Source organism: Triturus cristatus, chromosome 3_2 (assembly GCF_964204655.1).
Source record: "Triturus cristatus chromosome 3_2, aTriCri1.1, whole genome shotgun sequence".
Lineage (NCBI taxonomy): Eukaryota > Metazoa > Chordata > Amphibia > Caudata > Salamandridae > Triturus > Triturus cristatus.
Genome location: NC_140584.1, coordinates 840,393,110 through 840,420,478, shown reverse-complemented (window position 1 = coordinate 840,420,478; position 27,369 = coordinate 840,393,110). Strand labels below are relative to the sequence as shown.

Below are 27,369 nucleotides of genomic sequence, written 5' to 3'. Positions count from 1 at the left end.
TGATCCCGACTTGTTAATAACCAGATTGACACTTGGAGGTTTTGCAGTTAAATTCTAAAAAGTGAATAGCTTGGTAGAACTGTTTATTAGTGTTATTATCTCTTCTTCGAAGCTTACCTCATAAACGTGCAACACTGATTATATTTAGGTTATGATATCCAAGGTAGTACAATAAAGCTGCCCTATACTGGGTCTGAAATTATTTTCTCTAAAAAATATATGCAGCAAGTTTAGTCTTTATTTAATTAGCCCTTGGGTGGAGGCATACGATGTATCCGGACAAATGCAGCAAGTTTGGTAATGCGTAGTACCAGATGCTATAGGCCTCTGTAGCTAAAAATGGGTGAGTATTGAAGACTGAATCAGAGAAATTCCTGTTTCACCAGTAGGTTCAAGTTAATGTCTAAAGCTAACTTTATTTGTAGAAAGAGATACCTAAATATATTGTGATCCTGAGTAGTCCTTACCTGTAAGGTCATCTAAAGCTTAGACTTCTTTGGTTGTGTTCCTCATTGCTGCTTACAAAGCATCCTTCTTCATCCTAGTATTTCTGAGAGGGACAGAAATTCATATTTATCCTATAGATTTTGAAATCTTTAGATTGGGATGGTTTATTTAAAGCATCCCGACTGCGTGATATGGATGTCCCAATCAGTCATTTAAAAATCCGCTTGGATATTGAAGGCAAGATTTCCATTATACAAATGTAAGCTGGTCCACTACAGCTGATGGAGCTATGAGACCATGTTAAAAGCACATTTTGCATTCAGAGTTGCAAGAAAATAACTGCAGCAGTTGGTGGATACAGTTGAACCCATTAGCGTAAACTGAGCATTTCTATCCCCATCAAAACTTCAGAGCTATAGATTACGGTAGTGACGACTTTGCTTTTAAAAGCAGTTCATGATTAGCCTACGGCTCCCCCACCGTATGCCAATTGAATAGTTATAAGCATCCAGTTATGGTCATCTAGTTTGTAGTATGCTTTGTTTATCTCCAGTTCAACCTTGAGTATATGATAATGCCAAGCTACTGATTGTTTTCTACACTCAATTCTAATATTATCAATAATCCATGCCAATGTAGTGTTTTTTCTGAATGAAGATCATTATTTTACTTTTGGTAATTTTAACTGTTGAATAGTTATGGTTGTAAACCTGAAACTTTCATAAGAGAAACACTGGGAGCAGATAATGGCAGCCATTTTAATCTAACCCATGTATAAGTGTACTTTCATTAAGAGATTATGGTCTGTGCTCTCTATACCCCAGAACTATGCTTTCTGCCAGGAGCTCACTTGATGTACCCTGGTTAACACTGCTGTGTAGGCTAATAGCAGACTTATAGATGTAGCTCAGTTTCTTGTCTCAACGTCCTTGCAAACATTGATGCGGCCATAACATTCTCTAAGTCTCTGCACTCTTTATGAATGCTGGTTTGTGAGAAATGGATTCAGTTTCTTTCTTTGGCACACCTTTCAATCTCTGCATGATCACATTTGCCAAAATATCACTATCGGTGTCTAATAGAGCTATTCGACTGTAATCATTCAGTTCGTTTTTGTGGCCACATGTGAAACACATCCTTTCCCAGGAGGTAGGAAATGCTCCAGAGCTTAAAATACAGTTGTATTGTTTTAGTCCACATGGTTTCTGTTAAATATAGCCTCTGATATTCGATTTGGCGCAGCAGGCTATGATGGCTGGCCAGGTAGGTTGTTTGTTCCACTTCTAAGCCTGTGCAGACACCACGAAATGGAGTAACAGGTATATGACGACTGATGTTGGGTTTCCGTTTCCGTAAAAGTTCCCTCTTACGTGTTTTCCATGCTGAAAATCTTATATGAAAATGGGTTCCCTTCTTTTGATCTATTTTTTGTGAATCAATTAATGTACAAAACATCAAAGAATCAGACTTTAAGTCTTGACTTGCAGACAGCTTTTAGATGTCTGTTGATGAAAGACCTCATTTTGGGCCATAACAAAAAAATTTTGTGTAGCATCAGCATAATCAAAAGGGAATGGATCACTTGTTGCTGTCACCAGGGTTCGGAAAGTGGTTGCCGATATTGGTAAAAAACCCTCAATCACGTAAATTAGTTCGTGGGCGGTATATCTTGGTTGTCCGCCTTGATGTTTAGATACGTGACAGCATCATCATCGGGTTTTTCCCATGCTTCCTCCAACCCGGAGGTGAACCACTGGTCGTTCCAGTAGTGATCAGGGAAAAAAAGGGATTCAAAAAATGTGAGGAGTGCTCAGGTGTTTGTGATAAGTTAAAAAATTCCTCTGGCTACCTGTATTCAATTTTATTTTATTAGGCGCAGGGAAAAATATTAAAAAAACAGTTAGTTGCAGAAAGGATGGGTGATGTATCCGCTGCAGTTAAAAGTCTGAGTGATCGGTCGACATGTTTCAGCCCCTAGAGTGCCCAAAAGGGGTCGGGGGGCTTTCTTCAGGACCTCAGGTGAAGTGAAAGTGGATAATATCCAATATCTGTTGGAAGTTCCTAAGTTAATCGCTTGGACTTCAGTAGGGTTAATACCTCGGGGGTTCCGATTTAGAACTCCGTGGGGCGGAAAAGGCAGCGATATTGCGCGGCTCAGGTGCAGTCACGACTTGTGCTGACAGTGTTTGTTTTTAGTATTGTACATCTGGAACCATTGAGCTTCATAACCAGTTGAGTTGATTGCTCTTATATCATTTTTATAGTGTGTGTTTACATTCTTAAACAACCCATTTACCCATTGTTAGAAATGGGGTTTCTGGTTGTCAGAGTATGCACCCTGTACAAGCAGGAGCCACCACTCTAGTCGGGGTAAGCTAGATACACACTAAAAGATAATCTGTGCTCTCCCTCTGGTAGTTTGGTACAGAGCAGTCATGCTTATTTAAAGAGGCGATTTGTAAAGTATTTGTGCAAAACACACACACAGCAGCACAATGAAACCACCACAACAATACTCCACACAGGGTTAGAAAAATAGATTATATTTTTATGAGTAAAACCAGACCAAAATGACACAAATCCAATAAGGAGAACTGGAGTTATGAATTTGTAAAGAACAAAATAAAAAGTAGTGCTTAGAAGCAAATAGTGCCTAGGGGTTACTTGAGGTCGCGCTGGACCAGGGTAAATCCGAAGTTCAGGCTGACCACGATGGAGGACAGGTTGGCTAGAGGACTCCTGCAGGTCCCGCAGAAAAAGGTACCTTGGATGAAGCAAGCATAGACGTCGAAGACTCCATGCATCAGTTACGGTCCGCACAGGCGATGAAGGCTTCCTTTGAACCTATTTACGATGCAGGCACTGCATCGTCGTTGAGCCACGCCATCTGTCGTCATCGAGCTGCGCTGTCCGGTGAAGCGATATTTTCAGTCAGCTCCTGCATCGGCGTCAAACGGCAGTGTCGGTTACGTTTGGTGCAATGTTGTCACTGTGCCGATTTTGATGGTATTTTTGTACAGCACAAGTCCCCTTTCAAGGGCCAAGAACTGCATTAGCACCACTTGGCAGGGCAGGACTCACAGATGGCCGTGTCCAAGTGCTGTTGCAGTGTTGAAGAAAGTCTTTGATGGCCCCGAGACTTCAGAACAAGGGGCAAGCCAGGAAGCCCTTTGAGTCACTCTGGGTTCAAGTGCTATGGGTCCGGTCCTTGTCCTCCGCAGGGCAGAGATAGGACAGCACAGCAAAGCAGAAAGGTTGTTCTTCCAGAGCAGCAGTCAAGCAGAGTGGCAATCCTTTTAGCACAGCAGTCTTTACACCTGTCTGAGTTGTTCAAAGGCCCATTAGTGTTCTGACTTGGTAGGGTCAGATCTGCAGTACTTATACCCAGTGCTATTGAAGTACACACAGGCCCTTTCTTCCTAGTCCTAGCTCCAGACAGTCAGTAGAGGGTAATCAGCTCTTTGTGTCGGAACCAGCACTCTGCCTGTTCATGTGCAAGTGTCAGCTCCCCTTCTCTTTTCCTGCCCAGGAAGAACTGTCAAAATGCAGATGAGGTCTCTGTCACAGCTACCCTTCTTGTGTTTGTGGCTGTCTAGAGTGAATGCACAAAATGTAGCTGTCACCCACACCGACGTTTTATTGGAGACAGGCTGCAGGCACGCAGAGTAGTAAGAGCAGAGACATGCCCACTTTCTAAAAGTGGAATTTCCAAAACAGTAATGTTGAATCCAACTTTACAAGTTAAGAGGATTTATCATTACCATTCTTTAAAGATATGAAACGTAATACAGCTACTCCTTTCTAATCAGAAATTACAGTTTAAAGGTGTATTAAGGAGTTCCCATGTTAACCTATGAGAGGAGTAGGCCTCACAGTAGTGAAAAACAAATTATGGGGTTTTTCACTACCAGGACATGCACAACTTTAAATTACATGTCTTACCTTTCACTTTTACTGCAGCCAGCCCTATGGGCTACTTAGGGTCTATGTTAGGGGTGACGTGTATTAAAAGGGGAGATTCAGGCTTGGCAAAGGGTTTTCACTGCCAAGTCGAAGTGGCAGTAAAACCGCACACAAGCTCTGCAGTGGCAGCCTGTGAAATGTTTACAGGGCTACTTGTGTGGGTGGCACAATCACTGTTGCAGGCTCTCTAGTAGCATTTAATTTACAGGCCCTGAGTATATAGTATACCACTTTAGAAAGGACTTATCAGTAAATTAAATATGGCAAACAAATGTAATCCAATTATACCATGTTTAGAGGAGAGATCACATGCATTTTAGCACTTGTCAGCAGTGGTAAAGTGCTCAGACTCCTAAAGCCAACTAAAAGAATTCAGAAAAAAGAGTAGGAGGAAGGCACACATTTTGGGGCGACCCTTCAGATAGGGCCATTTTCCAACACCCATTTATAGTTATACATTCAGCATATTTTTGTACATAGTGAAATTTTCCAGTTTTAATTGGGGAAGGTTTACCTTAAAACTGCTTATACGTAAATGATCAATAAGTTTACCATTGAGTCATCCACTTTGTACTTGCCATAAACTGTAAAGAAAAGTCAACCTCTAAACACTTTTTCCAATCTAAAATAATTGTACTATTAGTTATCTTTTTTATTTAGTTGATATATTGCACATTTAATTTAGATTGCAAAGTAGACCATAGATTATTAACTTCACATGCAAGGTGAATACGGGCTGTTCATCTAGTTTCACAAAGGAATCTATCAGGTAGCTCCAGGGAGTCAGATTTATGTTTCTCCCAACCAAAAGATATTGATTTGGGTTTATGATCAATTTCTTTCTTAGTTAAAATTTCAAGTTGATTGCAATAAGTGACCCCAGGCCAGTGGATGAATGTACAATCCTGCACTGAACTGATTCATGGGTGCAATGAGTTGGCGAGTTGATGACAGAATGCATTTTGAGAGTAATAAATGTGTATCTATTTAAAGCCTCGTGGGTATTTTTGCCCCACAATTTTCCACTGATGATAGTGTTTTTGCTCCAGTAAGTCAAATACTTCACTTCTATCAATATCACTGTTTAGTAGGTGATTGTCATAAAAAGGTTTGCATTAAAGTCGTCGGATATAATAATTAACGGAGTGGGCTGAGTTTCAACTGAAAGCCGTAGATCCAAGGGCAAAATTATGTGCAATTGCTTACCAGGTAAATAGAAAAGTAAATGATCGCCAACATTCTTTGTTGAAAATACATGACAGTGTTAAACACTTTTTCAATTGCGAGTATGATATTTGTCAATTTTATTATATTCAATTACATTTTCATCTGTCACTTCCCTTAAAAAAATTATATTAGGCCACTTCCTGGTCTGCCCATATTTTGATGTTAAGCATTTGGAGCTCCTATAATTTGTTAGAGGGGCCATTTTTAACATTCCAAGACTCGTGCAGACAAGCTACCTCAAACTCTTTAAAATACAATGTATGCTTTCTCCCCCAAAAGATGATGCTGTTTTCAGCCAATCCTATTTTGGATTTTTCATTTAGTCAACATGGGTATGTAATTTTAGTGGCTGAAGGAAAACCTTTAAGAGGAGTCCAGAAACAAATTAATGACCAATTACCGTCAAGGTTTGGACATTAGGCTTCGGCCAGTTGATGCATCAAATTCAACACTTTTTACCCAACACCATTACTTCTGCTTGCTCTACAGACAAGATTGCCAACTGAGTTTGTCACCTTGCCTCAGTACTTTGTGCGCTTTAAAACATTTTGGTTTTAGAGCTTTGATTAGAAATTGATAGATGATTTCTTAAACCGTTCTTAAATGGTGTTTAAAGGCCTCAGTATAGAGGGATCGTTTGGATTTAGAATTTGACATACACTGATTTCAGTTTCTTCAGATCGTGTGCATTTGTGAGTAGTTTGATTACAAATAAATGGTTAATTCACGTATCCCTCATATTTCCCTCCCATTACCCTCTACAATAGAAACAAATGGAATAGCTAAGAAATACTCAGACTTTAGTTGTCCAAATAGCAAAATAATTGTAAAATATAGCTAGAATTAATTGCACAATACTTCCTCCTGAGTTGTATAGAAGCATTAAGCACACTGAGACATTAATAATTAAGGCCCGTATACTTGGATATACAGAAGGATCACCTATATTTACTATTGATGTTTTCTGCAGAACTGGATTGAAGTCAAAACTAAACCATTACGTCTGGGGCATCGTCCATACCAGGGTTAATTGTCCAACTTGAATAGTTGCTAGTTCAAATACTGCTATTACTGCTATTATCCAGGCGAACAATACAGAGCAGTAAAGTGTAGAAATTAGGCAGATTTTGTGTTGTAATGGACATTAAGGCAACACTATGAAACCTTCTGTGCTAAATTAAATTTCAGTTGACGAGGTCTCCTTTACTATCAGTAGAACCCATTCCATAGTGAAAGGACCATGTATGTCTAAAAGAAATCTAATAGTGTGCAGTATATTTATCCCTCAATCACCACCTCAAACACCCTGCATCTTATCAAGATCCCTGCCACTGTCACATCTGATGAGTGCTAATGGTTGATCAACGTGTCATACTATGTATTTTGTAATTGAGACTTTATCTCTTTGTATCTTATTGGCAATGGTGAATGTTGTGTTGTTACATATTAAGTCACCCTTTTGTTTCAATGTTAATTCACCCACTTGTTGCTCCATCTATTGTTTCCTCCTGGTGGTTTGTGTTCCATTGTGCATATCATTTGTCTGTGTATTATTTGTGTACCATCTGTAAAGAATTTTTGCAGACCAGCTCTTTTCCAAGATCTCATTGGCTTAAGCAGCGTCCGTTGTGAGCAAACAAAGGAGCTTGCATGGAATTCTAGGAGATGGTTCTTGCTGGGTGTTCCGTAAGGTTGTGAGCTAGTTCTGATAAATCTAGCACAGCTCCAGGAGGGCGGTGTCTTGACTGTTGTCCACCCTTGTCTGGCCCTTCTTTGAAGTGATCTGCAAGGCCTTCTGTCATTTCTCCTTGATTTTGTCTGCTAAAGGAGTCAGTGCTGTAAGCAGTGATGACAGACTAGCACTAATATTAAGTACAATGATGGTGACATGGGGTGAGTGTTAACCTTGAGCATAAATGTTTTTGAAATCTCAGAAAAGGATGTGATGTGATAAGCTGCCTGGTAGAATCAAAGCAGTCATTATGAGTCTTTAGACATTAATGGCATTGAGAGGAGATGTTATCTTTACCTTTGTGTGAGGCAAGTAGTGACCACCAGATAGGCTTGACATTCATCTCGTCTTGGTACAGTCTCACTTGGATTGTGGCTGTAAAAGAAGGCCACTGTGTACTTCTCTATTCTATTGAGGAAGTGTGTACTTGGTTTGATAGGGTTGATGGTAGGGAGGTAGCCACCCTTGAGTAAAACAGTAAATGTTTAAAAAGTGAGTCGTTTTCTACTGGTTTAACGAAAGCTGTTACATTTGCTGACATCAAATATATATCTTCTACAATGTTCCTGTGCATTTGTCGGGTGATTTTAACAAATTCATTAACAAAGACCTGTCAAAACCTGGATGCAAATACTACATTTTCTATTTACTGTTTAACTTTTATAAATGATACAAAAATGTTTTAAGGGAGAGATAATTCTGCTAAAGGCAAGGAAACCACAGGGAAAACAAAGGGCATGGAGAGCAGAAGTTATAGATAAAGGTGAAACCAGAGAGTTGCAACCAGAGACTTTTAACAGCTTATCAGATGTTTAAACATTCCTAGTCCCTTGAGGAAAGGAATTGAAGGACAGAAAGATCATGTACCCATACTCCGTCTATTGACTTTTGGAAACGTCATCATACATTATTTATTTATTTATTTATTTATTTATTAAGGAGTTTTATATAGCGCTAGCCAGACCCGAGGATATCGTAGCGCTTTACAACACTTTGTAAAAAGGAAAACACAAAATATAGCTGTGAAACCACAGGATGCAGACGAGGACTTTGCGCGTTGTATAACAATACAGGGAAGGTTTCATAGTCTCGTAATAGTGATCACAGTTGTGCAGGCCATGCAACCTTCCGATCCAGGGGGATGGTGGGGAGGAGTCAGGCTAGGTGTGAGGTAGAGGTCTTGGTTATAAAGCGTCATAGTGCAGTGATGTGCACGATTGTGAGTTTGGGTTTCAATCTATCCATTTGGGAAGTAACGATTGAGGTAGAGGTCTTTGAGCTGCCTTTTGAATTTTAGAAAGGAGGGGATCATCCTGATATGGACTGGGATGGAGTTCCACATTTTGGGCACATTTCCAGAGAAGGATCTGGCTGCAGTTTTTTGTTTGCGGATTTTCGGTGGGATGAGTAGTAGAGTATTGGAGCTCCTGAGGCTCCTTGTCTGACCGGCCTTTGTGAGTTTGGAGGCCAGGTAGGCGGGTTTCCCAGTGTGTAGGGCTTTGTGCGTGAGACAGACAGTTATGAAACTGGCTCTTAAATCAACTGGGAGCAATTTCAACTCTCTGAGTGCGGGCGAGATATGGTCGTATTTTTTTTATTCCGGTGACCATTCTTGCAGCTGCATTGAGTTGATCGGAGGGGAGCTAGGTGAGATTTTACTGTGCCTGTGAGGGTAGCATTCCCGTAGTCTAATCTGGAAAGTACCAGGGTTTGAGTTGCTAGTTTGAGGTCGTTGGTCGGGGATGAAGGGTTTTATCTTATTGAGTAGTTTCAGGTTGAGGAAAGCGCTGTTAGCAGTGTTCTTGATGTATTTGTCCATGCTTAATTTAGGGTCCAGGGTGGTTCCCAGCGATTTGACGGAGTCGGCCAGGGAGGGATTGTTGTTGAGAGTATCAATTGCTTTAAGCCATTCTGGGACTTGGGGGTTTTCCATTTTGTTGGAAATGAGGAGGATTTCTGTTTTGTCTTGATTCAATTTCAGGTGGTTTAGAGAGAGTGTCATTGAGTCTCTGGATGTCGTCGATGGAGGAGGTTTCAAGATAAATCTGGGTGTCGTCCGCATAAAGGTGCAAGGGAATGTTGGATGATTTGAGTATAGTGGTGAGGGGTTCCATGTATATGTTGAAAAGTTGCGGGGAGAGGACTGATCCTTGTGGGACGCTTCTGTTGAAAGGATGAAGGTCTGACGAGAAGTTTTTGATTTTGACTCTTTGAGAACGATTCTGGAGAAAGGAGCCAAACCAGCTTAAGACCACCTCTTCAGCCCCTAGCCTTTCTTGGAGTACCTTAATGAGTAGTTGATGGTCGACCGTATCGAAGGCTGCTGATAGGTCTAGGAGGATTAGTAAGGAGAATTTATATAGGGACTTGTGCATATCATCTATGAAATTGAGGATCTCTGTCTCTGTGCTGCATCCTCTTCTGAAGCTCGATTGGTGGGGTCCAGGAGGCTGATGTTGTCCATGTGTTGCGTCAATTGAAGGATAACGCATTTTTCCATTGTCTTGGCCAGGAGAGGGAGGTTGGAGACGGGTCTGTAGTTGCTCAGATCCTTGGTGTCCAGGCCTGGTTTTTTCAGTAAAGCAGTGACTTGGCCAACTTTGAGGCAGTCCGGAATGACTCCAGAGCTCAGGGAGCTGTTTATGATTCTGGCCGAGGGCAGTGCTAGGGAGAATTTTAGCTTCTTGGCCAGTATGACAGGAATCTGGTCCAAGGCATGTGAGGAGGGTTTAGAGGTGGAGATCAGTTTGACTATCTCTATTTCCGAGACGGGGTTGAATGATTTCCACTGATTGTGGGGGGGGAGGGGGGTAATTGGATGTGTTCCCATCTGCTCTTGGGGCCGGGCTCCTATGAACAAGGTTGTGGTTGGAGATCAAGGAGAGCTCAATCTTGGAGATTTGTTTCGTTGAAGAAGTTGGCGAAGGTCTCACACAAGGCATTAGAGGCCTGTGTTGAGTATGCGGGGGGCTTGGAAGTTTGTTGCTTTATGAGGGTGAAGAGCTCTCTGGGTCTGTTTTTAGCGTTTACAAGGGCGTTGCGAAAGAACGAAGTTTTTTCACAATTGATGTGTACTTTGTATTTCTTACGTTTTGCTTTGAGTTAGTCCAGGAGAATAGGGGATGGATTGTTCTGCCAGAGTCTTTCTGCTGCTCTGAGCTGTCGCCTTTCGTCGTTAATGTCTGTGTTGAACCAGGATCTGGAGGGAGTGGTCTTGTTCTTTTTTGTTTTAAAGAGGCTAATTGGTCCAGAATGTTGATCATAGTGGAGTTGTAGTGAGAGGTGAGCTCTGTAGTGGATAGATCGCCAGAGGCGATGGGGAGGAGAGAGCTAATCCTTTCTTCCATAACATCTATGGGAATCTGCTTTAGATTTTTTGCCAAATTGGAGTGTTCCTGATTAGGGGGTTGGTGTGAGGTCACTTGATTGATGTGGAATAGGATGATGTGATGATCTGACCAGTCAACGGGCATGATGCGATCGATCGCGACTGTGTCGGGTTGGACAATGATGACATCAAGGATTGATCCGTTGTTGTGGGTTTCCTCTAAGCAGTGTTGGGTGAGGTTGTTGTTAAGAAGGAGTTCGTTCAGGTTATGGATCAGCAGGGTGTTTTCCTCATTCCAATGAAGGTTGAGGTCTCCTAGAATTAGGTTACTGGAGTACCGAAGTGCGCAGTTAGATATCAGATCAGATAGGTGTTCTCCAAATGAAGAGTTGTTGCCTGGCGGATGGTAGAGGAGATGACAGGATAGGATTTTGTTTTCCCTCGTCTTGATGTTAGCGGTGAGACATTCAATAGTGTTGCATTTTAGGGCTTTGGTTTCTGTCACGGAGATGGTGTTCTTGTGTATGATTGCTATACCACCACCGCAGTGGATTTTTCTGTCTTTGTTGATGATTGCAAAGCCTGGGGGCACGAGCATATCCAAGATTGGGGAGGAGAACTAGTTTAGCCAAGTTTCGGTGATGAACACGATGTCTATGTTGTGGGTCAGGATGGTTTCAGCTAGCTCTGTGGCATGTTTGATGGCTGATCTGCAGTTAATAAGCATGCAGTTGGTGTTGGTCTTTCTGTTTTGAGGGTTTCTTCGTTGTGGGAGCCCTCGGAATGGTCATGAGGCATGTTGGGGGTCTAGGAGAACTGGGTGGAGAGCGATTACTCATTAATGTATGATGGTTGACTATTTTTCTAAGCTCTAAATTGCTTAGGACTTGGTTTCATTAGTTATATGACTACTGTTTGAGCTTTACATGCTCAATGCTTGGCTTGGTCATCGCCGTTCCAGAGGGATTCAAAGCCTACTGTCAGGACAGGCCTACACAAAGAGGGGGGGGGCTGGCCATAATTGCCAGAGATTCATATCCTGTCAGAACGACTTCTATTCCATCCACCTCCTGTGAGGCCATGCAATTTGCTATTAACATTTCCCCCCTGTTTAATTTCAAGGGGATATTAATATATCGTCCTCCAGGATCAAAGACGACCTTCCTGTCCAACATAAACACCATGATGGAATCTGTAGCCACAGAAAGTAGCTTCACGGTGCTAGGTGACCTGAACTTTCACTTAGATCTAGGTCACCTTACCGACTCTGCCGCCCTCATCTCTGATCTAGGTACCCTAGGGCTAAAACAACTTGTTACATCTTCAACCCATCAAGCAGGCCATATTTTAGACCCCATCTTTTCTAACCTAGAAGGACTGCAAATCACCAATATTTTGCCTCTGCCTTGGACCGACCACTCTGCAATTTTTGCTAATATAGCCACCAAGAATCACTGTAAGAAAAATTCTCAACCTATACCGAAACAATCTTTTAAAGACTAGAAAAATATAAATCAAGAAGATTTGAAGCACATACTAGAACAAACCCATCCAGTGTTCGCTTCAGACCCTAATTTAGCACTCCAGCAATTATACGACTGGATGGGCCAGGCAACACACCAATCAGCCCCTTCTAAAGAACACTCTAGTAATAGAGCTAAACTCACCGCACCTTGGTACAATGATAAACTAAGGACACAAAAACAGATAAATCGTAGTAAGGAAAGAACTTGGAGAAAAGACTATGATACTAGTAGTAAATTTGTCTATAAGGAATCCTTAGCACTATACAAAATCATGATAGCGGAAGCAAAAAAAGAATACTACAGTGAGCAAATTGAGAAAGCTAAGAACTCCAGCAAACAACTATTCTCAATCACCAAAGCATTATTAGGCAATTCCCCAGACCTTACTCCCCCCCCGTCACAATTCTTGTGTGACTCTCTTGCCTCTTTTTTCTACACCAAAGTAGATGATATCTACCAGGCGTTCTCTTCCAAATCACCTCCGGGTTCAATCTCACCTACCACCCTCCCCCCGGTTAACACGTTCTCTTGCTTCCAACCAGTCACCCTGGACCAAGTAAAAAATACATTATTTACCATTAAATCAGGTTCACCCCTGGACCCCTGCCCTTTATCTGTACTCAGACCAGTAATGGATGCCATTCTACCGGCACTCACGCAGGTTTGCAATTTAATATTGCTGTCGGGCAATTATCCGGCCCCTCTCAAAAACACTTTACTAAAACCTCTGCTAAAAAAACCCTCACTGGACAAAAGTGAGTTAAAAAATTATCGACCAATTGCCAGTCTACCCTTCATGGCAAAGATGATTGAAAAAATCATGAATACCCAGATTTCCGAGTTTATTGAAAAACATCAGCTTCTCGACAACACGCAGTTTGGGTTCAGAAAACATCACGGAACAGAGACAGCCCTGATCAAAGCCGCTGACGACATCAGGGTCATCAGGGACCAGGGTGGCACTGCCATACTGGTTCTGCTAGATTTATCAGCGGCTTTCGACACGGTCGACCACAACACCTTGGTCGACCGTGTCCAAGGACTTGGCATCTGCCACACTGCCAAAAACCTAATAGAGTCCTTCCTAGCCAAAAGAACGCAGGCTGCTTACTCTGGGACCCTTTCAATCAGCTCAACTCTCTGCTCCCTGCGGAGTTCCTCAAGGCTCATCCCTGAGTCCGACACTTTTTAACATCTATGTGTCGGACCTTGCTAAGACCATCAAAGCACATGGGATGAGCCTAACCTCTTACGCCGACGACACCCAACTAGTGTTGGCGGTTAAAGGCGACGGAGAGCAAGTAGCTGAAAAATTTAAGAAAGGGCTCCTAGATATAGGAGACTGGATGGCTACAAACTGCCTAAAGCTAAACTCGGAAAAAACCGAGGTACTCCTCTTTGGTCCACTCTCTCCAGCTTGGTCCACCTTTTGGTGGCCAGAGACCTTCGGTACTCCTCCGACGCCCACCTCGAAGGTTAGGAACCTTGGTGTCATCTTTGATGATGGACTAAACTTCATGAACCACGCTAACAAAACAGTATCAACAGCACACATGAAGTTAAAAATGATCCGGAAAATACGCCCTTTTCTCCCTGACTCTGCCATTAAGACACTGGTTTCTGCCCTGGTTCTCTCATCCCTGGACTATTGCAATGGGCTATTCCTCAATGCTCAATCCAGAGTAATTGCAAAACTTCAAACAATACAAAATGCGGCAGCTCGTCTTCTTACCGGTAAAACAAAGTTTGAACCCATTTCCAAAGATATAAAAGATCTTCATTGGCTTACTGTACAAAAACGAATTCATTTCAAATCACTCTGCATAGTATTCAAAACAACTAATAATCAAGGACCTCATTTTCTAAGAGACCAACTACAATCTTACAAACCCACAAGAGTTTTAAGATCAGCTACTTTCAGCCAACTGGTCGTCCCTCGCACCAAAACAGTTAGCTGGGGTGACCGACGCTTTTTGGTGGCGGCCCCCAGACTCTGGAACACCTTGCCCCTTAACATCAGACAAAGTGTTACACTGCTTCAATTCCGCAAACTCTTGAAAACCTGGTTGTTCTCTCAGTAACCTCTTTTCTCTCCTCCTTCACATCTGTTCCATTAACTGGTTGTACCCCCTCGCATTTCCTTTGTCAATATTGGTTTTTAGCGCCAAGACGCCTACGGGTATATGCAGCGCTTTACAAATATTAAAAATAAATAAATAAATAAATGCTGGGTGATCCCAGAAGCACCTAAGACCTCCTTTGTGAGCTGCTCCTCCTCTTTTTAGGATATTAAAATATGTGCAGTGTATTGCACCTTTTTAGGAAAATCTTTAGTGCAAACTCTCATTGGATTTGTTATGTGTTTTATGTATATTATCTAGCTAAGCCATTTGAAGTGTTTTACGACTTCGAACACTACAAGACATCATCATCTGGTGGCGATTTAGCAGCCCCTGTGAAATTAATGTTGCTCTGTTTATTTCCCTAAAGAAGGTGCTTTTATTGTAGAAAGAGCCTCTTCATTAAACTTAACCTCTCTGAGCATGAGAATCGGCAAGGTCCCTGTTACTTTGTCTATATGCCAGCACTCAGTACTACTGTAGATCCTGCATTGCTTCTCTAAATTTCCTTATTTCTTTATTTTCCCATCAGAGTGTGACATAAGATTACAACATTCCAAAAATAAATACAACAATTTTTTTAACGCTTTTATTTTTGTATACTATTGAATCCCTTGCAGATCCAAAATTATATCAACTTAAGACTAGTTACAAAAGGAGTGTAATTTGTGAAAATGCCTTTTAGGAGAGATTTCTAGATGTGTCAGCTCCGTTAGTTTTGTTACGGGGAATGCTTATGTTTACATTGGACTTTGTCCTCTGTTTTTGAATTTGAATACGGGGGTTATCTTATGTCAACCTTTTCCCGGGTTTGCAGGAAGAGCTAGATCTTAGCGGCTATCTTCAGAGTACTGTATTCCAAATCCATTCTCAGTTTGCACCAAGCAATCCTTTGACTATCTTCAAATTCAGGCACTGCGTGTATACAAAACTCTGTGTGAATCAATACTAAAGTAGGTGCAGCTTGCATACATGAGCTGGGATTTCTGAACAAAATGCTAAAATCTTGGGGAGAGCATTAGTTTGATGTGTATCTTTCTACAGATGTACAAAATCTACCCCCAAATTTTACCCAAATAACAAAAGCATTAGAAATAAGATACTAGAAACCGTGAGTCTATACAACGTAGGACAGTGTTTGGTATAGTTGAAAAATTGCTGTAAAGCATATAGTAGAAATATAGACTGAGCTATTGCTAGGACCATATGCTTGTTGCAGTTATAATAAGAAATGTCAGCACCCTTTCCTGGGCATGGTAAATAAGTGAAACTATTCCCAATAAGGCCTGCTAAAGGCTGTTAAACAAGAGTTTACTTGTCTGGCATCCTGTTCCTGTATTAGTCACCTGTATGGTGAAGATTCTGCCCCTGATAAGGGTCGTCTAATGAAAAGAAAAAAGTTTATTCTTTTACCTCAAGTTACATCCTCAATTATCTCAAACAACACGGGTTCCAGAATGTCCCTTTGTTTGATGTCTGCTTGGGCGGTAATACCTCTTGTGACCTATTTTCCTAGGTGGCCCTTTAAAGCAGTCTCTCCATCCCTCTGCTGAGGAATGTCAGCCTATGTCTTGGTTTCTATAAGACTCTGGATAATGGCCTTATACCCTGGACGACAACCTAGTGGTTAGCCTAATGGATCACTGTGCTTGGAGCACTGATTGGAGCAACGCTTGTCCATAGGGGTCTGCAAAAACAATATTACCATAAGAAATGCCTTCTAGAGTTTACATTGCTTAAATCTGTGTTGCAAACAACAAAGAAAAATACTTTAGCTTTATTCCAATCTTGAATATATCTTGGCATTAATTACTGTCGATGAGCAATCTTGTTATGTAGAACTCAGCCATGCGAAGCACCTATGTATGCAAGCGTTGTTCAATTGTTAATTCTTTACATATATTTGATTTTAATATATCGCCTAATGTTTTCATTTCAACTTTCTTTTAGATAATACAATGGAGATGAAGCAGCCTAGGCAGCGAAAGGACAACCGGCGTCCAGACATGGAAATTTACAAACCTGGACTCTCCCGCCTGAGAAACAAACAAAACCTGATTAAACCGGAAACCTCCAGAAGCGAGGGGAATTGTTCAGAGGAATCGAGGAATGAGGGTGGCTTTGGCCAGACTGCAGAGAACGAGTCTCCTCAGCAGAACGGCCTCCAGCATGAAAGTGGAGAGACAGAGGGATTATATGGATCATCATGTCAGGAAGATTCGTCCAACCCGAGTGACCCATACTCTAAATTTGGCAAAAGAGCGAAGAAGCCTGATCAGCAGATCTATCAGCCCAGCAGGCGAATGCAGGTGAATGAGCCCTCAATGGAGTTTGCTGATGAGGAACTTGCCAAGAACACAGACGAGCTGAGAATAACACAGGAGTCAAAGTCCGAGACAAAGCGCGTTGGAGGCTGCAAAAATGCACCTACTCCGCTATGTGAAAGTATTCAGCCTCCACTGGTTGAAAAGGCAAAAAAATGTGGAAAGGGCAGTGATGACATGAGGCCTGGAAAACCAACACTGGATGAGAAAGAGAGTGGGCCTACGAAGCGTTACTCCCACTCAGACAAGCGCCGGACCCGGCACAGATTTTGCAGCACCAGCTCTGCTGGTAGCAGCAACAGCAGTGGAGAGGGAGTAGTACAACCTGATGGTAGCAAAAGACGTCAAGACCGAGGGAAAGTGAGCCGAGAGAGGCCCCGTCCAAAAAAGCAGGTGTCTACCTCCTCTACTGACTCATTGGATGATGACCGATTGCACTTAGCTGAATCACCTGGGAAAGAGACGCATGAGTCTGACTGGGGCTTGGGCCGGAGAGCAGATAGTGAGAGGAGAACTGCTGGCAAAGAGAACCGGGGCAGTCACCAAAGCTTCTTCCAAGGCAGGACCTCCAGCACCCACCTTCCTGCGAGCCGTGGTTCTCGAGAGGACAAGGGAAGGAAGAAGGAACCAAAGATTCTCCAGCGATCAGATCCTGCGAGCAAAAGGACTGAAGGGAAAGATCTTAATGGAAATGCCCCAGGGAGAGGCCGAGGAATCCTTGTCCTCCCCGCTAACACTAACTTGGCTAATAGAGGCTCTCCTGAATCTAGCAATTCTGAGCTGAAGCTTTTGTTTGGTATGAGTGGTAACAGCAAGGGTATTAGAGGGAGAGGTCGCGCTAGTGGCAATCGCCGCCTTTGGGACCCAAACAACCCAGAGCAAAAGCCTGCACTGAAGAAACAAACCTCGCAGTTGCACTTTTTAGACACCGATGATGAGGCCCCTCCCTCTTCACAGGGAGATTCACTCTCCGCTTATGCGCGTCCTGCTCAAGCTCCTTACTATAAGTTTCAGAATTCTGACAACCCCTACTATTATCCCAGGCCTGGTATCCCAGGCTCTCAGTATCCATATGCCGGCTACTCGTTGCCATACTCTGTGGACCCCCATACTGGTGTGTATCCCAGTTCATATTATCCAGGTTACACAGCTCCTTCTGAGCATTTCCTGCCTGTTCCCTTTGCTGGCAGCCATTTGAGCCCTGAGGAGATGGAACAGCAGGTTCGGACCCTTCAGCAGCAAGAGTTACGGCAACTACTGCGTGTGGCGGACAACCAGGAGGTACAGCTCAGCAACCTGCTATCTAGGGATCGTATCAGCCCAGAGGGTTTGGAAAAGATGACTGCGCTCAGGTAGGAAGCAAAGAATCAAAGTACTGATTAGCAAGATATTGTATTATTGTTTTCAGCAGTAGCGATAACAAATACATACATTGACAATAAAACAAAGCAATAGGAAGTCAATAAAAAAAATCCGAAAAGAAGATAAATAAAAGTAAACAGTGAAAAAGGTTGAAAATAACCTACTGTCGGAGGGTATATATAAAAAATATTAAAAACCTGAATCATAACAGCAAGAAGATAAACTAAAATACTGTTTGTAAGAAAGTGGCTCTGTATATACTGCACCAAAGTAAGGTTCAGTGTGCAGAGTCTACAGTCCCCAGAGGTTTGGCAGAGGTAAAAGTTAGATATAACCTTACTCTCTAAAGTGGTAGCTTGGTCGAGCAGTAAGGCAGTATCAGAGGACAGTGTAAAGCATTTGTTGTACACACTCAGTCATCAAATGGTCTCACACACTCAAGAACTGAACTCCAGGCCAATTGTTTTGTATATAAAAGTACATAGTTGTTTTATTTTAGAACCACAGGTAGGTATCAAAATACTTTCACAGAATGAGATGCTTTAGTTAAATACTTTCAATAAGCAATAGTTACAGCCGGGTGCAGAGAGAGTTGGCCCAATGTTAGACTATGGTGGGTGGGGGGCCTTTGGTTGGTGGCTGCTAGCAGGCAGGCCACGCGACTATGGGAGCTGAGCTCCTGGTCACTTACACAGGGCAAGTGGGGAAGTAGGATAGGACAGATGCTGCACTTCCAGGGGCACTCGGGCGGCTAGGTGCTTTTGAGCCGTCGGGTGCTCAATGTATTTCAATGGGAAAGCTTCAAGATGAACAAAGGCTCCAAGCTCTGGGACGGAGAGTCTTCAGGTGCGACCACCACTTCGAGAGGTAAGTTGGGAAGCTGTAGGTTAGGTAGGCACCCAGGAGCTGGGCACAGGGGGCCCCAGGCCGCCGGGTGCAGGGGTGTTTTTTGGCATCGGGAAATCTTACCCTCTGCTGGTCGAGGTTGGGGGGTCCCCGGAGTTGAGGCTGCAGGCGTCCTCAGGAGCGTCGAGGAGGGTCCTTGGGTGCTGGATTCATGGTCACAGTCGCCGGGGGGACATCCTCGTGGTCTTTGTTCACTCAGACACAGGCCAGGCTCGGCGGGTGCAGAGTGTGCTGGATTCGCGGTTCCTGGCTTGGCACCAGGAGTTGTTGCTTGTTTTGAGCAGAACCACTGCTCGTGGGAGTCCCTTTCTTTTAGAGGAGCAAGGCAGTTGGGTCCTCCGGCGTTTTAGAGGTTGCTGACCACTGGAGACGCCGGGGTTTAGCAGGAGCAGGTTCGAGGGTCGACAGGCCTGTAGGGCTGGGGCCAAGTCAGTGGGTGTCATCCTCTTTTAGCACCTGCACGGCAGGTCTTCTTTCTTCTTGTTCTTCTTCTTGTTTCGGAATCGGGATCTGAGGAAGGAAGGTTCAGGGTGCCCCTAAATACAAAATGTAGGGGCGTTACAGGTAGGTAAAGGTCAAGGACCAATGGGTCCCTTCCCTGGGGTGGGTACACCCCCTACCCTGCCACTTTCCAGTGGGAGGGGGGCAGGAGCATAGTCCTGATTGGGTAGGGCTCCCCATCCTCAAGATGGCGAGAGCCCGGAGTTGTGCTTCACCTCGCCTCCTCCACCTGTGGGGTGGGGTTGGCAGAGGCTGGCACACCCCCTTTACTCACTTGGGTTTTCCCGCCGATCTTCCCGCCAGAGTGGGGGTCAGAACCGGTGGAGGCCAATTGCTGAGTACAGGTATACCTATAAATAAGATTAATTTCAAAGTGCATGTATTGTACAGTTGTATACTATGCATTAGTCATATATGTAAACATACTTCCAACCAAATTAGAGGAATCAAATAATCAGAAAAAGCAAAAGGTGTGTAAGAAAAAATAAATTTATATCAATTAATGGAAATTAGGGTACCTAGAATTAAGACAGTTATACAAAATCTGGAAGGAAATAATACATTCAATGGTTCCTTCACTGAACAATATATCAAACACTTTTTCTTGACAATACAAAAAAGTTATCTAGAAAACAGTGTGACAGTCGACGTTTCGGTCTTTGTATTTCAATTCATAAGACCATCTTCAGGACTAGTGGATTAAAAGTTGACCCCTGGGAGTTTATTCATTATCCAAGCATTATCGATATTTCTACTTTCAAATTCAAAAGCCGATAGAGAGTAGATAGTCTTGGTATAGTGACTCTCGTTTTAGTGGATGAGAGAAACGCTTGTCTTTAAATTCTATTTTTGTGATTCATCTATCAATTAGACCGTCAGAGCAGCGTACTTGTTCCTTTAAGGCTTATTTATAATAGAGCTCTTTGACTTCATTTTTGCAAACGAGACCGCCGAACAATCACCAGTACTTTCTGAGGGAAGACACGATCGCCGCAAGACTGTTTGTTTGTTATCTTGAAGGTTGACAACGATTAATATGCTATAAGCTCTAATTCAAATAAGTACTCTCTAAGGGAAGACACAAACACCGCAAGGATCTTTGCTCGTCATCTCGCGTTTGGACAACCATTAAGGTGCCACAAGCTCTATTTCAAATAAGCCTTAAAGGAACAAGTACGCTGCTCTGGTGGTCTAATTGATAGATGAATCACAAAAATAGAATTTAAAGACAAGCGTTTCTCTCATCCACTAAAACGAGAGTCACTATACCAAGACTATCTACTCTCTATCGGCTTTTGAATTTGAAAGTAGAAATATCGATAATGCTTGGATAATGAATAAACTCCCAGGGGTCAACTTTTAATCCACTAGTCCTGAAGATGGTCTTATGAATTGAAATACAAAGACCGAAACTTCGACTGTCACACTGTTTTCTAGATAACTTTTTTGTATAGTCAAGAAAAAGTGTTTGATATATTGTTCAGTGAAGGAACCATTGAATGTATTATTTCCTTCCAGATTTTGTATAACTGTCTTAATTCTAGGTACCCTAATTACCATTCATTGATATAAATTTATTTTTTCTTACACACCTTTTGCTTTTTCTGATTATTTGATTCCTCTAATTTGGTTGGAAGTATGTATACATATATGACTAATGCATAGTATACAGCTGTACAATACATGCACTTTGAAATTAATCTTATTTATAGGTATACCTTTATCCTATATAAAAATCATATAACTCAGTCTCTCATTGAAATCCCTTGAAGGCACACTTTACCAATACATCTGTATTTACCCAAGCCCTCAAGGGTATATTGGGTTGTCCACTGTTTATACCAGTTGCTGAGTACAGCAAGTGGCCTGGAGAAGTTCACAAAGGCGGCATGCCTTTGAAGCTTCGCCTGCCCATCCTGGGGGAGGAGGCCTAGCATCTCGCCCAGGATGTGCATTGTTGCAGTCCCATGAGAGCGGAGGGCTCTCTACCCAGGGGTCCAGCAACATGTCTGCTGGGTGGCAGCCTATGCAGCCTCTCAGTCGAAACATAGGTTGTTGGTTAGTTTCAGGGGGCAACTCTAAGTTTCCCTCTTTCGTGCATTTTAAATTAAATCCCACACTGGCATCAGTGTGGGTTTAATGTGCTGAGAAGTTTGATATCAAACTTCTCAGTCTTCAGTGTAGCCATCATGGTGCTGTGGAGTTCGTGTTGACGATTTCCCAGCACCATATACTCTTAATGGCAGCACTGCACTTACAGTGCCCAGGAATGGACCTGGGTACTGTAGGCGTACAGGGCTTCTGCACCTGTACCCACACCACTGGCATAGGGCACCCAGCTAGAGGGGTGACTGAGGTATGCCAGGCCAGTGTGTTTGTGGGCATGGCACACAGGGGTGTGTTCCATGTCGACTGTTTTGTTCTGCACCAACACACTCAGCCTGCAAGGGCAGTGTGTGTGTGTCAGGGCACAGGGCCTCTAAGGGTGGCACAATAAGTGCTACAGCCCTTAGTGGCCTTCTCTGGTCACAGGGCCTTGGGTACCTAGGGTACCATTTACCATGGTCTGACATGTGGCCAGAGATGCCAATTGGGTTTAGGCTTCAATGCAGTTTTAGGGAAGGAACACAGGCCCTGGGCACCTGATTGGCAGGAGCCCAGGGTTCTCAGTCAAAGTACATCAGCAAAAAGTGGGGGCATACCGTGCTAGAAAGATGGCACTTTCTCACACTGTTAACACGCACCTGACATATCAGGGGTTGCCACAGCCCCAGACCTATTTTTTAGTCTCTTCATCAAGATCCAGGCATCCCATAGATAAAGGGCTCCCACTTCATAGATCAGTGAGACATCTGTTCTGACAAAGTGCAAGTGCATTATTGCAGGTAGTGATTGAAAATAGTTTTGAAAGGAACAACAGCTACTTACGACGCAGATATCTAGATTTAGTTCAAAGTAATAGGAAATGTAACAGAGTCCCTCCAACCCCCCCCAAAAAAACAACTCTGAGTTCACTAAGAGATGCATTTGCTGAAAATGTAGACATGTATACTCTAGTAGTTGGAAGAACCCCCAAACAAAATTTGAGGTATTACATGTAGCGTGCCTCTGAAACAGTACACATTGAGGCACGGCTGTATCTCAAGCCTTCGCATACATTTAATTGACAGATGGCTGGCAGTCATGCACGACATAACATGGTGGACAAAATCATCCCGAACACCATTGGTGGGTGGACCACTTACTTTATTGGGTTTAAAACTCACTTGGGCTTTAAAAAAGAAACACGAAATGGCAATGCCAGTAGGTCTAGTTTTATTGTGCTGCACCCTGCAACCTCACAGTCACCACTCTGGCTCACACAGGCACACTGCTCCCCCCTGTACTGACACGAGCTCACCTCTCATGAGCTCAGAGGTGCTCACCTCTCATTCTGTACTGACTAAGGCGCTCAACTCAAGGCAAGAATATCCTCCTGCTTGAGTTGCATTCTATGCAAATGCACATTAGATAACCTTGCCCTCAAACTATACCATACCTCATTTAGTTGGCACTTCTATTGATGCGCAAATGCACACTGCTCACTATAGAAACAAGCACACCTCTCACCTTGCATTTACCCGTACACCCTTCTCATCCTGCACTCACATGGTCCCACCTCTCCCGCTGTAGGCGCAATGGCTCGCCTCTCTCGCTGCAGGTGCACTGGCTCACCTCCCTCGCTGCAGGTGCACTGGCTCACCTCCCTCGCTGCAGGTGCACGGGCTCACCCCTCTCGCTGCAGGTGCACGGGCTCACCCCTCTCGCTGCAGGTGCACGGACTCATCCCTCTTGCAGGTGCACGGGCTCACCCCTCTCGCTGCAGGGGCTCACCCCTCTCGCTGCAGGTGCAGGGGCTCACCCCTCTCGCTGCAGGGGCTCACCCCTCTCGCTGCAGGCGCAGGGGCTCACCCCTCTCGCTGCAGGCGCACGGGCTCACCCCTCTCGCTGCAGGCGCACTGGCTCACCCCTCTCGCTGCAGGCGCACTGGCTCACCCCTCTCGCTGCAGGCGCACGGGCTCACCCCTCTCGCGGCAGGCGCACGGGCTCACCCCTCCCTCACTGCAGGCGCACGGGCTCCCCTCCCTCACTGCAGGCGCACGGGCTCCCCTCCCTCACTGCAGGCGCACGGGCTCCCCTCCCTCGCTGCAGGCGCACGGGCTCCCCTCCCTCACTGCAGGCGCACGGGCTCCCCTCCCTCGCTGCAGGCGCACAGGCTCCCCTCCCTCGCTGCAGGCGCACGGGCTCCCCTCCCTCGCTGCAGGCGCACGTGCTCCCCTCCCTCGCTGCAGGCGCACGTGCTCCCCTCCCTCGCTGCAGGCGCACGTGCTCCCCTCCCTCGCTGCAGGCGCACGTGCTCCCCTCCCTCGCTGCAGGCGCACGGGCTCCCCTCCCTCGCTGCAGGCGCACGGGCTCCCCTCCCTCGCTGCAGGCGCACGGGCTCCCCTCCCTCGCTGCAGGCGCACGGGCTCCCCTCTCTCGCTGCAGGCGCACGGGCTCCCCTCTCTCGCTGCAGGCGCACAGACTCCCCTCTCGCTGCAGGCGCACGGGTTCCCCTCTTGCGTTGCTGGTGCATGGGTTCCCCTCACGCTGCCGGCGCACAAGCTCACCTCTCTCGCTGCCGGCACACAGGCTCACTTCTCTCCCTGCAGGCGCACAAGCTCACCCCTCACCCTGCACAGTTCTCTCACCCAGGCACACTGCTCTCCATGCACTCACCCAGGCACACTGGACCCCCTAATAAACCTATCAGGGTACCAACGGGATGTTTTATCTTCACTTACACCCTCCACTTGGCCCACACACCCACATGCACAAATGTGGCAACTCCTAAAAGATCTCCACCAGAGCGCCCTCCAGTAGGGCCCGTGAGGGACTGCAGCGCCACCCCGACGAGGAGCAGTGCCCAATGATGATGCTTTACACTCGCAAGGGTCTGTGAGGGCACAACACACACGGGAGTACCACTCCCCATTCTTGCATACTCATTCCTAATCTTGGAGACACCTGTTCTGACTCGCAACCGACCTGGGTTGCTGAGCGCTCTTTTCTTTTCTCTCTAGGAACTGGTACCATTTATAGTGTTTTGCATTGTCTTTAGCGTGAGAAGTTGGCCTGATATATGCTGTCCACTATTTATAGTGGGCACCTTGTATCAGTCCAAACAACCCCTTATTTGTTTTAGGTTAAAGACCAGCTTTATTGAAAGCTATCCTAGTGATAGCTATGGAGAGCTGCCGTCAGGCTAAGTCTTGAAGGAATGTAAAGCAGCTTGTTTTACCAGTCTATAATCTCTTGAGTCACTAAATGAAAGATATCCACACCAGGTATATATATAAAACATATGTATTTATTACTAAACACACCCTCCTAGTCTCTTTATGAGACTAGAGGTCAAAATGCATAAGTTACACTTCAATAATCACAGTAAAATAGCACAAATACACGTCCGGCCCTAGGGGCGAGCCAAACCATATACTAAAATAGTGGTATAAGAACCACGACTTAACTAGACACAAGGCCAATAGCCTGTAGAATCGCTGGGACCCCAAGGAACCACCCAAGGTAGTGACACAGGGGACCCACGGGGGCCGTGTGCAGTGTGTGAACACAGCCGCGAGCTCTTGTTCGCTTCTACGGGGAAAGTCGCGGTTAGATTTTTAAAGATTAGGGACACTTAGAAATGAGTCAGGACCAAACCCTTTTGGACTTAGGAAGTTCTAGGGCTAGCACCAACGGGAGCACCGGAGTACTCGTGTTACCTCACCCAGGGAAGCTGGGTGCATAGGTGTCTTTTGGTGTCGGGTCGCATCGTCGATTTCAATGGGAGCTGGCGAAAAAGTGCTGCTGCCGTGCAGATATGAAATGTCCGAAGAGATCCAAGCCTGGATCGAAGATGAGAAGATCCTGAAAGCAGAGGGGACAGAGTCTGGGTCACTTGCCAGTGACCAGGAAGACGATGAGCAGATGCCCACCGATGTCTGGTGATTTCATGTGAAGGAGGTGAAGCTTGACTCTCCAGCCACGAGGACCAGGAGGTGTCGAGGACAACCAGGAGCTGGATTCGAGCTGTCCCACGAAGGATGTCGAGTGCTGCAGCGTCGGTGCCCGGATTGGACATATCAAGCCTTGGCAACAGCAACCCACGCAGAAATGAGAAAGATGCTTCGGTGCAGACCAGCAAGGTCTGTGGGACTCACCACTTGAATGGGAGTCAGAGCACGTCTGGAGCAACCAGGAAAGCCCAAGGAAATGCAAAGTTACCCCCTCAGGGACCCACCAGTCAATGGACCAGGGATCGCGAAGGGACCTTGAGACGAAACACAAAATGGCGACCCACGGGTCACTCGGAATGACCAGGCCGACAATCTTCGGTGGATTCAGTGCTCGTGGTGGGGGCTACAAGTCAGTCCAAGCACGACTTCAAGAGACGTCGAGAAGTCAATGCACATGCAGGAATGCACGGTGACCAGGAGTTCCGGTTCCACGCTACTCACGAGGGCTGCGGGTCTCAGCTTTGCTGGGGACTCGGGTCGGCCTCTGGGATGTCTGGAAATCCTCTCCCTGGGCTTCAAATACTTCGGAATCCGGCGGGAGCTTTGATGATGCAGACCGGCAAATTGCTTCGTTGGTGCCTGCCAAGCAGGGGAGTCACTCCTTGACCCCAAGGGAGATTTCTTCAGTCCTCTGGTCTTGAGCAGAGCGTCGAAGGTCCAGGATTCAGCTTCAGAGTTTCGTCCAGGGTAATCTACAGTCCTAAGGACAGGGGTCCCATACTTATGCTAAGGTAGGGGGTTGGACAGACTCTGGGGAGGGTTTGGAAAGAGGGGTGGCTACACCCATTTCCTTTGTCCAGTTTCACGCCAGAGCAGGGGCTGGAAGCCCCTGAACCGGTTTGAGCTGGACTATGCACAGGGACACCAAATGTGCCCCCAGTGCAGGACTTCAAAAGCCCCAATACACATAAGCCTGTCTGGAAGGTGGTTACACCTCCCTGTGACAGGAAACCTATTGTCCAGGCCTCCCCTGCCGGTGTTTCGGTCAGCAGCAGGAGGCCAGACCCATGTCTGTGGCTGCAGCATCCATTTTGTTTTGCCAGGGCTCTATTAAGTTTCTACCGGGTATACCAGTGCTGTCATGTCTTTCCCTCTAGAAGGGAGGGATCATATTCCCACATCAGTTACTGGTATGGGGGTATGATTCCAAGGTGTTTGACACCAAACACGACATGTTTCCGTGCAACCAGCCCAAAGTTAGCATTTACCGTTTGGTTATAATGCACTTAAGAGTATATAGTCAGGCTGCACTACCAACAGCATCAGAGAAGGGTCTCCGAACGCTGCAGAGGGGCTCTGCTCATGCAGGGGCACCCTCTCACATAGGAACCAAGCACTCTGCCATCAGGATTGATAAGGCCTGCCATAGGAGTGACTTATAGGTTTATGTGTGGGTATATGGTGAGATATAGTGAACCTATATCTCAGTAAGGGGTGCATGCACCTCCTTACCCAGGCTGCAGTAGCAGACCTGTGGTGTCATTTTGGGTGGCTTTCTAGGGGTGGCATAATACATGCTTCAGCCCCTGGTAAGCCTCTGGGGTACCTATGCCCTGGGTACATAGTATACCATATACTAGGGGCTTACGAGGGCACCTCAGATCCAGTCTGTAATGTACTTAAAGTACATGGAATCGTTTTGGAGAGGAAGCAGCTAGGCTGGGGCCCTGATTAGCAGGGTCCCAGCCAGACTAAAGTCTAAAAACAGTGAAACACCAGGAAAAAGGTGGGGTAAACATGTGAAGCAGATCCTACTCTCCTACATTTAGGAGCATTGGTACAGGACCTATTTCTAACAGCTCCTTGTCCCCCCCCTCCCCCCCCCACTCTTGAATTAT

The 27,369-nt window shown here is 45.1% G+C and overlaps 1 protein-coding gene across 4 annotated transcripts in view; it reads left to right on the top strand.

Moving 5' to 3' along the window:
- SMG6 (SMG6 nonsense mediated mRNA decay factor) overlaps window positions 1-27,369 on the top strand; it is a 1,079,424-nt gene that overhangs the window by 24,589 nt on the left and 1,027,466 nt on the right. For all 4 annotated transcript variants that reach the window (XM_085649087.1, XM_085649085.1, XM_085649086.1 and 1 more), the window contains exon 2: window positions 16,294-18,019. In XM_085649087.1, coding sequence (XP_085505213.1) covers window positions 16,302-18,019 — 1,718 coding nt within the window. In that variant the 5' untranslated portion in view covers window positions 16,294-16,301. The remainder of the gene's footprint in view (window positions 1-16,293; window positions 18,020-27,369) is intronic.